We start from the raw sequence: 12,394 nt of genomic DNA on the forward strand, positions 1-12,394 counted from the left end.
TACCAAGTTTCAGTCTGGGAAGAATGAAAAAGTTCTGAACATGGATGGTGGTGATGGTTGCACAACAATGTGAATGGACTTAATGCCACTAACTGTACACTTAAAAATTGTTAAAAAGATACATGTTTGCCCTAACCAGTTTGGCTCAGTGGATAGAGCGTTGGCCTGCGGACTGAAGGGTCCCAGGTTCGATTCTGGTCAAGGGCATGTACCTTGGTTGCGGGCACATCCCTAGTCGGGGGTGTGCAGGAGGCAGCTGATCGATATTTCTCTCTCATCAATGTTTCTAACTCTATCCCTTTCCCTTCCTCTCTGTAAAAAATCAATAAAGTATATATAAAAAAGATACATGTTTGGTATATACATATCACCACAGTAAAAATAAAAAGCACACAAAAAATACTATGCATCTGATAGTGCTTCTGGAAGGTTTATTAATTAGTCCTAAATAGGAATTAGTTTACAAGTCCACATAAACATGGCACCATTTTTATCAAAAGATTTCAAAATCTGTATAGAAAATGGTGAAGTGGGAAGGGAAATGAGGTACTGATAATATTTTTTCTAGAAAATATATTCAGCAATGAACATTTTTTTGTAATAAAATGAACAAACATATATTTCTGGTTTGTGCTCCTTAAAGTCTTAATGATGTACATTAATATATAAGTATATTTTCACAAACTGTCATTTAAATCCTGACATTAAATGTAAATTAAAAATCATTGCTTGGCAGGTGGGACTCAGTGGTTGAGCTTCCACTTATGAACCAGGAGGTCAGGGTTTATTCCAGGTCAGGGCACATGCTAGGGTTGCAGGCTCATCCCCAGTAGGGGGCATATGGGAGGCAGCCAATCAGTGACTCTCATCATTGATGTTTCTATCTCTCTCCCTCTCCAAAATTAATTAATATATATATATATTTTTAAAAATCATTGAAGTAAGTGTCACTAAAGTAAATTTCTTAAATTAAACCTGAGGAAAAGCTCGTTGAGGAAGACATAACAACCCATAACGCAGAGAGTGGGGAGGTAAAAGCAGTTTCTATTTTCCTCCTTTATTAAACCACATTTTTCTGTAAACACCTCCTTTCTGTGGATTTTGAGAGAAGCCTGTGATAGAGAAAATCCCTGCCAGGGGAAGGCAGGACAGAAGCACTGGGAATGCCAGCCTTCCCTGGAGACGCTCCCGTCTTCTGTCCCCTTTCCTCCAAGGATCTGGGCCTGACCATCGTGTCTGCGTTTTGCGCATTGTCATTCCGCTCGATTCCTCCCGAACCCAGCTGCGCCCACCTGTGAACAGTGAGCACATCTGTGTCGGGCTCTTCCTCCCAGCAGCCCGCCCCGCGGTTTGCTGTGGACAAGCAGGAACCGCTAGACCAGATGTTACTGTCTCTGCGCCCCGAGATTTTAACCAGGACTAGGACCCCAGCGCACTCGGATTACCCTGACATCCACTCGGGGCATCCCATCGCTTTGCTTCGTAAACCACCCTCTGCGCACATAAACTCGGGGTATTTAGTTGATCCTCATAGTGTCCGGACGCCCCCAGCTCGCCTTCCCCAGAGTCCACTGAGGTAGGTGCCCTCTGCTCTGGGACAAGCTGGGACCCTAGCGTCCTCCCGAGTCCCAGCACCCGAAGTCCCGCCCACAGCCGGCTCAGCCAATCCCGGTGCGAGCTGGCGGTGGGGGCGCGGCGGGGCGGGGCCGGGGCGGATCCCCGGAGCCTTAAATGGGCCGCCCAGAGGCCCCAGCCTCGCCCCGGAGATTCCTGGACTTGCTCGTGCCGACTGCTGTTTGCGCAGCTGCTCCCTCCGCAGGTGAGCACGCCCTCCACCCCCCCCCCCCACCCCCGCCTTCAAGTCTGCGCCTGGAGAGGCAGGGCCACCCCGAGACCGAGGGCCGCCGCCAGCCTTGGGGGTCGAGGGTGTGGGGGTCCCAGGAGTCGAGGTCCCCAGGTCTGACCGAGCGGGCCGAGGGGTGGTGGGGGCCGCTGCTCCCTGCACCAAGTCAGCATCCCCTGGCAGCGGTGGTTGTGTGCGGGGGCTGGGACGGCAGCATGCCTCTTGCAGGGTTGGTCGGCAGCACCTGAGTACCTGACCCTGAGCTGGTTCCCTGACCCCGGGGGAGCCTTACCCTCTCTAGGCTTGGGAATGGGGGTCTCCGGGCTGTTTTCCTCCACCCAACTCCTTAGCCTTCCTCCACAGTCCTTGTGTACTTACTTGGGAGGGTCAATTACATGTTTTACTCCAGGTGGCTGTAAGGTCTCAGGGGAAGGATTGGTCTCATCAGAGACCCATTTCTCTTCCCTTCCTAGGTTTTTGAAACATGAATCCTTCACTCCTCCTGACTGCCCTTTGCTTGGGTATAGCCTCAGCTGCTCCAACACTTGATCTCAGCGTAGACGCGCAGTGGAACCGGTGGAAGGCAGCACACGGGAAACTCTATAACGAGGTTGCTAACATCCGAAACGGTCCAGAGGGACCACCCAGAAAACGGTTCTTGCTGTTGGGAGTTTAGAGCGGAGAGTAGCTTCTTGAGACTGGCTCTTAACAGGCCATAACTTCATGGCCCCATTACTGACACCATGGGGCATGCGTCCCGCTGCCGGGTGCTGGAGAACAGCTCCCAGACGTGGCAAGCCTCCCCTGACAGTGGTTTGTGTTCTTCTGTCTGCAAATCCCCTTGGTGAGGGTAGGTTGGGGTTTCAGTAGAAACGAAGACAACGTGTTATGCGCTTGCCTCTAGAGTGAAGAAGGATGGAGGAGAGCGGTGTGGGAGAAGAATATGAAAGTGATCCAACTGCACAATTGGGAACACAGCCAAGGGAGACGTAACTTCACCGTGGCGATGAATGCCTTTGGCGACATGGTGAGTGTGGCATCAGAGGCTGCGCTTTTTCTGTGCTTCCTCTCCTCAGTGCTTTACCACAATAATCTCTTCCTGTATGACATTCTGTGTCTTTTTCCTTGAAGACCAGTGAGGAATTCAGGCTGGTGATGAATGGTTTTCAAAACCAGAAGCACAAGAAGGGGGAAATGTTCCAAGAACTGGCCTTAGCTGAGATCCCCCCATCTGTGGACTGGAGAAAGAAAGGCTGTGTAACTCCTGTGAAGGACCAGGTAGGACCGTGTCCAGCAGATCATCTGCTCTCCAGGAAGGAGTACAGCCGTAAAGGCGTTGCTCTCCATGAAGTGGGAGGCCGTGGAACAATGTGCAGTTTGCTATTTTTAAAAACAGTTTCCAGATATAGCATCTGTTGTCAAAGTCTTGCTATTGGTTTTGTAGAATGAGCACTTTTGAATTTTGTTTTCAGGGTGAGTGTGGTTCTTGCTGGGCTTTTAGTGCAACTGGTGCCCTTGAAGGACAGATGTTCCGGAAAACTGGCAAACTCGTCTCGCTGAGTGAGCAGAACCTGGTGGACTGCTCTCGCGCTCAGGGCAATGAGGGCTGCAGGGGTGGCCTAATGGATAATGCCTTCCAGTACGTCAAGGACAACAAAGGCCTGGACACAGAGGAATCCTATCCATATTATGGAACGGTAATATCATTCTAGCTCTGCTTTTGAGTGTTGAGCACTTCAGAGACAACACTTACCATATTTAGAATTCACATCTTAGGCTGGAGAATCTGTATCTACAAACTGTCGCAGCTGCACAGTTCTCTGTTTAGAGGGACACCGTATAGCTGTTCCTGCTGCTGTGTTACATGAGATTTGCATACCATTCTCTAGATAGGAAAAGTTTCTCATGGCCAGGGAGACTGAGAATATCTCGTTGAATATACACACCAGCTAGTTCTTCAATTTCAAAGCCAACCAATAGCACTTCACCTCCTGGGATGCTTTATAACAAACTTGACTTAGAAATCATTAAACTGCCAATTGTCTGGACTCATGTTCCCCGGGAGGTACGATATAATCACGTCTCTTTCCTTTTACCTTTAAAAGGATGACACTTGCAAATACAAGCCTGAGTTTTCTGCTGCCAATGACACTGGTTTCGTGGACATCCATAAGGATGAGAGGTCCCTTATGAAAGCAGTGGCAAGTGTGGGGCCCATTTCTGTTGCTCTAGATGCAAGCCTTGAGTCCTTCCAGTTCTATGAAAAAGGTGAGGATTTGTCTTTATATAAATTCAGGCAGAAATATTATAAAACCACCCTGACATACAGCAAGACCGACTCTTCGGCATGTAGAATTCCATGTAGAATTCCTGGATGTGCGGATTTAACATAGTTGTGCATTCTATACATGTAATATTTGTGCCAGATGTTGTCCATCTGACATGACTTAAACCATATCCCCATGATTTTAAGTGCTTCATAAATATATCAAATGGCTACATAATTTGGCTGATATAACTTCATTTACTTTACTTTTAAAAAGTTATTAGACCTTTAAAATATTCCAAGAATTTTGCTACTGAAATGAAAACTGGAAAAAAAACCTTGGCTCAAGTAGTTTTGTGTTTTGTTTGTTTTCTTAAATTGACATCCTAAAAGTAGAATATGTTTTCAACCAGTGGTCTTTTATGCCTCTTGATAAGTTGTTTCTAAAAGTGATCATGGCAACTTGTATTTCTCTTAGTATTACAGGAGGGCCTAACTCCCAGCCTAGATTTTTAAAAAATCTTGTTTTTAAATATTACCTGGATTTATGTACTCTAACTGAATGTTGAGATGCCTCTCTTACTGGTTGATAGGCAAAATTACTGTCAGTTCTTACCTGGAGATCTTCACCCCAGCAATGGCTTCTGTTTTCCTAGGCATTTATTATGATCCGGATTGCAGCAGCGAGGACCTGAATCATGGTGTTCTGGTGGTTGGCTATGGCTTTGAAGGAGTAGAAATGGATAACAATAAATATTGGATTGTCAAGAACAGGTATAAAATGCCAGAAATACTTATATTTGATTTTGGAAAGGGAATCCCAAGCTTGCTAGGGCATCGATACCGTTTTGGTACCAATGCATTTCTAAATTTGAAAATGTTCTTCATTCTGAAACACACCTGGCCCCAAGAGTTCTCTTTTTCAATTTCTAATTTTGCAGTTCTGTGAAAGGTTTGGGGATAGAATTATATGCAGGTTTGGAACCCAGCCATGAGCAAGAACTGTGGTCTCTCCTGCTTCTTTCTGAATCGGTCTGGGCCTCAGGCACACTGTTTAAGCAACAGGTGTTATTGTTGGTAAACATCGATGTGTTTGGTTACTTGTATAAAATGGACACCCTCTCTTCTTTCAGCTGGGGTACAAAGTGGGGCATGGATGGCTACATAAAGATGGCCAAGGATCTGGACAACCACTGTGGGATCGCCTCCATGGCCAGCTATCCTACTGTGTGAGATGGTGGTGATTGAGATGTGATTAAGAACAGAATAACCAGAGGATGAATATTATCTTAAAACTCATCAGAACCCTGGCTGATGTGGGTCAGTGGTTAGAGTGTCAGCCCAAGCACCCGAGGGTCGTGGGTTCAATTTCCAGTCAAGGGCATATACTTGGGTTGCAGGTTTGATCCTGACCCCAGTGAGGGTCTGTGCAGGAGGCAACCAATTGATGTGTCTCTCTCACTTCGATGTTTCTTTCTCTGCTCTCTCTCTCTCTCTACCTCCCTCTCTCCTGTCCATTCTCTCTCTAAAAATAAATAAATAAATAGGAAAAAATCCTCAGCTGGGAATTATTAACAACAACAGCAAGAAAACAAACAAACAAACAAACAAAAAACCAAAACCCTGCTCAGAACTGTGGGATAAAACAGTTGAGTCATTGAATATCTAAGCTGTGATTTGAATTCTGCAAGATTTTACACTGGTAAAATGTTCCACTTCTTCAATTATTGTGTTAACAGCTTGTATGATTGACTTGCCTAATAACTTTTGCATTTTATGTTTAAAAAGGATGTATGCATTTTTATCTTTTAAAATAAAACTTTCAAAAGGTGGAGCTTCTATTTGTTTTTAAATGGTGAACATTTTGTATAGTTTTTAAATGGTGAACATTTTATATAACGGAAAATGTAATTGGTGGGGCACTGTGGGGGCACATCGACTCCAGATGTTTCAATATAGGTGCCAAACAGCAAAAGGGGTTCAGCTTGGGAGCCTCCCAAATCTTCCTGTGAACACACTTGTTAGCCTGACCACAGAAGCCACAGAGTTTCACTCTAAGCACATTTGTCACTTTAGGTCACAGAGTTGTAAATTTAAAGGCCTCAAGGGAAGGCCACACTGAGGGTCCAGCAGGGCACAACAAGGACAGACGGACTTGGACAGAGGCTGCTGGAGGCCTTGGGGCCGAGTCCCCCGGTGTCCTACACTTCATGTCTTCATAAGTAATTGGGGGGTCTATTAACTAAATACTTCCACCTGCTCTTTATATTTCCTTGAGTGGAAACAGACAACAAATGGAACTATGTGCTTCTTTGGCCTAAAGAATATAGAATTAGGTTGCTGTTTTTGTTTTGTTTTGAAATAAATTCAGAGATAAGGTAGCTAGGTATAAATTAGGCCTGACTATCACTTTTGACCCTCTCACCTCTCACCCACCTCTGAGGCCACAGCACTAATTTTGAAGCCCTGCCTCAAATCCAGGAGCTCATCCTTCACCCCTTGTGTCCCCAAAGGCAAACATTCTTGGCGATCCTCTATGTTGTGTCCTTTCTCAACTGCAAAGTAGCCACATGGTCTTACGAACAGTTGGAGAAGATGCTTCAGAAACTGGCCCTGTGACATTCGTCCTGTCACTCAGCTGGCCTGTAACCATCTTGTGTCAAATGGCCATGTCCTCTCAAGTGCCTTTCTAGTCTGGAAATCCTATGTATGTGTCATCTAGCAGAAGAGCATGGGACATGGAAGCTATGGTGGTGGCCATCTTTGGAAAATGCAAACTTGCACGTTTCATCTTGAAAAATCCACCGGAAAGGATGTCTTGGGAATGTCATCTTGCTTCATCGTAACAGGTCAGCCTAGGCTGCTGTCCCTGCAATTCCGGAAGTTCACACCAAGATAGAGCGAGACCTCTCAGATGTCCAAATGATTAAACACATATAAGGTTTTGTCATTTTTAAAGACATTCATATTTAAACTTGGGGAAAGTTTCAAACTAAATGATGTCTAAATGATTAAACAGATATCAGAAGTTTCTGAAACTTTCAAAGACATATTAACTTGTGAAGAGTTCCAAGCCATAGCTGTCATATTTTTTAAAATAGGTCAATGAACATAGATTAAATAAAGCTGAAAACAAATTTCAATTACACGAAAGTCTTGTCTGAAACATAAACTTACTATCAGAGCTGGAAGAGGCAACAGAAGTTTCAGCTTCCACAACCTCAGAGGAAATATTGCCCCACAGACACTCTCGGTTGGAATTCTAGCCTCAAGACAGTGAGAAGCAAGCCTGTGTGATCAATGGAATGTCAGCCCAGGGCACTGATGCTCCTGTGCACAGCTGGACTGTGTTCTCCTCAGCAGCCCAGGGACCCAGCTGGCCTCTGCCAGTCAGGACCAGCAGGACAAGTCAGACTTACTGACCTTCCAGGCAGGACAAGTAAAAAATCTATCCACTCTAAATGGTTCTCAGCCATGCATTACGTGCAACAAGACTGAGTTTTATTTTGACAAGTTTTCATCTAGTGTCTTAGGATTCTGCTGAGCTCAAAATATCTTACCGTTCACAGGGGAATCAAGCAAGATGGGAGACATTTAAGAAACCCAACAGGATGTAGCATGGGCATCACGGGTAGCAGTGAATTTAGGGATCTGCCAAGCAGAAAAAAAGGCACAAGAAGGTTTGGGCATCTTTTGCCTCCTCACATGTCCTCACTCATCTAAATCTAGCACTGGCTGGGTTCCATACCCGAGACCCAAGGATGCCTTATCGAAAAGCATTCTCACTCATCAAAATGCACTTAAGAAACATGTTGCCTCTTTACTCTCTGGTCTAGTTTTCACGGGATGACATCAAATGTTTTCTGTTTTTCTGGGTGAGAGAGAAAAGACCATGAGAAACATATGAAAGACACATGGCAATGATGGAAATAGGACTTAATATTAGATACACTCCTCAAAAAGTAGTGGTGACCCAAGATGGCCTGCCTCAGCGTGGGGACTACAGCTGGTCTTTTTGGCACCGAAGTCCTGACCTTTGACAGGAAGTCCTTTTCTGAGACCACGGCCTCTGGGGTTTGTGCTCCGCCCCTGGGGCGACTCATGGAGGTAGTACTCCTGGTTGGCACTTCTGCGCTTCTCCCTGAAGTCTTGGGAGCCTTTGTCACATGATTGCCATGCTGTCCTGGGTGTCAGTCTCACTTCCAAGAAGAAGATAGGTTCCTGGGGATGAGCTGCATTTCCCAACGGAAAGCCCAGAAAACACAGCCTCCAGCAGAGTTAACCATTTCCCTGCTGGGAACCTTCATTTATCTTCTTCCCACACAGCTTCCCAGCCATCAGATGCGGATCAGGCCATTCTGAGAGGTGGTGAGATACCAGCAGGGAAGAAGGATGCCTAAAAACTCGAATACAGTATTTTGTAATGTTTTGGACTATTCTTTTACTTTAACTGTCTTTCTATGTGTTTTCTGTGCCCTTCCCTACGGGCTTTCTCCCAGGTGTATACCAGGCTCTTCCCTTTCATCTGAATGCGGCTGAACTGTTACCCTCTCCATGAAGCCTGTCACTGCCCAGAACTAAAATTAGAATAACCTTCCCTAGCATTGCTCTTCTCTTCCCTGATTTATTTTTCCCACGGTATTTATACCACTTGACACACACTTTCATTATATCTATTGCTTTTGTTTATTGTGTCTCTGCACACATTAGCATTGAGTCTATATACAGATGGAGGAGTTTTGTTCACCTCTCTATTCTCAGCACTGAGGACAGGACCTGGCAAACAGTAGGCACACGAGAAAACCTGCTGCCAAGATGAAACGGCCTTGCTGCGTTATGTACGAGTACGCTGTCGGGGTTTTAAGAGTCAAGCAGAGAAGTAAAGCGAAGTCCCCTTTTGGTACCCTATCCTCCAACACACATCCCTCTTCCCCAGGGAAATAACCACAATTATCAATTCACTGATAGTAATAGTCCTTTTTTCTTGGTCTTTATCCCAAAACACATGCAGTTTTGTTGGGTGCTTTTTAAAATTTTTACAAAAATGGCATTCTGTCATATCTGTGAAATGCCCTTTTCATCGACCATTTATAGCTAAGTCATATGTCCTTGTTTGTATTTCAGACTGAGATGGTTAATTTTTTTTAATCCTCATGCAAGGATATGTTTATTGATTTATTTTTTAGGGAGAGAGGGAGGTAGAGGGAAAGAGAGAAACATCCATTAGTTGCCTCTTGTACACACCCTGACTGGGGATCAAATCCACAGCCGAGGTATGCACCCTGACCTGGAATCAAACCCAAAACGTTTTGGTGTGTGGGATGACACTCCAACCACCTGAACCACCAGGTCAGGACACTGAAATGGTTAATTTTAAGTGTCACCTTGGCTAGACAATGGTGCCCAGTTCTTTGGTCAAACACTACTCTGGAGGTTGCTGTGAAGTTACTGTGTAGAAGTGATTAACATTTACAATCAGTTGAATTTAAGTAAAATAGGGAGCTGGACGCCCAATGCAAAAGAATGAAACTCCACCACTATCTTACACCATGCACAGAAATTAACGCAAATGGATCAAAGAGGCCTTTTCAGACGTTTATTGACTATTTGTCTTTACTCTTCTGAAAATTGCAGTTCTATATCTTTAGTTTATTTCTTTATAGATAGTTTACCTTTTCCTCTTAATATTTATTATTCTTGATACTCATTTTTGTTATATGTTACAAATATTTTCTCTTAAGCTATCAGTTGTTTTTCTTTTAGAGAATTGCATTTATTTAATTTTTATTATTTTATATATTTTTATTGATTTCAGAGAGAAAGGGGAGAGATCAAAGGGGAAACATCAATGATGAGAGAGAATCATTGATCAGCTGCCTCCTGCACGCCCCCTACTGGGGGTTGAGCCTGCAACGTGGGCATGTGCCCTTGACCAGAATTGAACCCAGGGCCCTTCAGTTCGCAGGTCGACACTCTATCCACTGAGCCAAACCGGCCAGGGCTACCAGTTGTCTTTTAACTTTGTGGTGTGTTGATTTTATTTTGATGTAATAAGAGCTCTTTTTTCTTTATATCTTTTCCTTTGTGTCTTTTGGTCCCATTCAAGGTCATAAATATAGCACCATTAGCTTTTTGCAATACCTTTATATTTTTATTTTTTATATTTAATCCTGGAATTCATCTGCAATATGTTTTGGGGATCTAGTTTTATATTTTTTTTCTCAAATGACTAGCTAATTATTCAAAAACCAGCCATTGTCTCCACACTAATTTGAAAAAGTATGTTTTCTTCTTATTTTTAAAAAGCACCTATTAAAATGATGACATGACTTTCCTCCTTTCAGTGTGTTAACTGCTCCAGTTGCTGAAGCCTGTCTCCCCAAAGTATAATGGGAACCAGTGAATGACCCCACCTTTCCCAAGCGGGGAATGCACACCTGTACAGTCCACTTTTGAGAAATGCTTGAAAATGGAAAGAAAAGTGGATTTTTCCCTGAGACAGACACAAACATCTACACTGAGAAGCCAATCAAGAGGAAATGAGAAACCAAGAGGGAAGGGTTCTCAGCTCACGTGGGCCAGAGAGCCCCCTCAGTGGTCTTTCTGGACCTTGGCTATGGCAGCACCGGTCACCCAGGCCCCATTGCCCCATTGTCCTGGCCTCTTTGATATGTAGCCTCTGAGAATGGCATGGGAGTCCCACACTCTTCCCTCACCCCCTTTCTTGGGCTTGATGGGAAGAAGAATGCACATGACTGGTGAACGGACCTTTCCCGGAGCCACCACTGCCATTCATCAAAACAACGTACACTATGATTGAAAATGCTCTCAGCTTTGTTTCCAAGAAAACCTCCTCTTCCTGGCTCTGTAGTCTTTACATTACATGCTGTAAACTCAGCAAGTCAAGGTATTCATGAGATTTTGAAATGAAGATTTCAGTGAAAGTCTGAGTTGCACACCCAGCCTCCTCAAGGGTCTAGATCTCAGGCAGGTTAAAAATTAACCATTTGAGATATACATTTCAAATAGAGTGTCTAATAAAGCATTCATAGTCCACTGATTAGAATCAGGATTTTTTTTCCGAAGAAAAGAAATTCTTTGATCCTTTATAGAAAGATGAAAAAAATTTTAATTTATGTATTAAAATGTGGCTGCCTCTGTTACTGCAGCCAAGCCACAGTGGACTGAAGAACAAGGTAGAGTCCTGAGTTAGAGCCAAGCGGAAATCTTCCTTTGAATTGAATGAACACCCTGACCCAAGGAGAGCCTTGCTTCTTCCCATGGCTTCTCCTAGGCCCCACCTCCACACCGCCACCTTTTGCCTTACCTAATGCATCAATCACTTTAGTGGATTTTCTAATGTGAATCATTCTTGATTTTCTGAGTTAAGCCTGACTGTATCCTGATGCATCTTTGTTTTAAATACTTCTGGATTTGATTTGTCCACATTTCATTAAGGACTCTTGGCATCCAACTTCATACACATATATAGCCGTTCTTGTTAAAACCAGCTCAGATTTCTGATGCACATGCCACCCACCCCAGTGTTGACATAATTGGACAAATGGAGAGTCATTTAACCAGTGCACTCTGGGGAATCCCTGGGATTGATTACAATATTTTCCCCAAAAAACAAAAATGCAAAGTCAAGGGTTTGAGAAAAGTAGGTGTTAATTTTTAAATATTAGCTCCATTTAGTATGTTGTCTTCACAATAGGTGTCCTTATTTTTTCATTCATATTTTTACTAGTCGTTCAACTTATTGCTCCCCCAAAATGGATCAATCTGACAGTTTAGAATTTAATAGCCATGAGTTTTCTAACTCAAAACTTATCCAAATAAGACAAAAAGTCATATATATATATATATATATATATATATATATATATATATATACACACACACACACACACACACACACACACACACACACACACACTGGGGACCCAGTGCACGAATTCGTGCACCTTGAAAGGAACTGTGGGCCACGAGGCTGCAGTAGGCACAGGGATGCGTCTCAGCCCATCCTCTGCACCACCACCCGGCCCCTCCTGCCACCAGAGGCTCGCCCCAATGACAGCAACCAGTTCCCCACCTTGTTCTGGCGCCCCTGCTCACCTGCTCCACCATCCCGCCTCAGCCAATGCCTGCCATGTTCTGCGCATGCCCCCTGGTGGTCAGCGCACATCATAACGACCAGTTACATATTAGTCTTTTATTATATAGGATATACATTTAAATATATACATAAAGTATGTATATATTCAATATATATTTTTATTTCA

General features: G+C 44.0%; 1 protein-coding gene across 2 annotated transcripts; it reads left to right on the top strand.

Annotated features, from left to right (window-relative positions):
• Positions 1-1,688: 1,688 nt before the first annotated feature.
• Positions 1,689-5,949, top strand: LOC308528257 (procathepsin L-like). Of its 2 annotated transcripts, none has more exons than XM_081103819.1 (8): positions 1,689-1,819; positions 2,317-2,453; positions 2,748-2,870; positions 2,975-3,121; positions 3,316-3,540; positions 3,949-4,111; positions 4,766-4,883; positions 5,243-5,949. In XM_081103819.1, exons 2-8 carry the CDS (start codon positions 2,328-2,330, stop codon positions 5,340-5,342), a joined length of 1,002 nt encoding a protein of 333 aa, XP_080959945.1. In that variant the 5' UTR covers positions 1,689-1,819; positions 2,317-2,327; the 3' UTR covers positions 5,343-5,949. The 2 variants fall into 2 exon arrangements, with proteins under 2 accessions (XP_080959945.1, XP_080959946.1); XM_081103820.1 differs by having other exon boundaries at positions 1,693-1,819; positions 2,317-2,656.
• The last annotated feature ends 6,445 nt before the right edge of the window (positions 5,950-12,394 follow it).

Source organism: Myotis nattereri (genome assembly GCF_964212035.1).
Source record: "Myotis nattereri genome assembly, chromosome: 12".
Taxonomy (NCBI): Eukaryota; Metazoa; Chordata; class Mammalia; order Chiroptera; family Vespertilionidae; genus Myotis; species Myotis nattereri.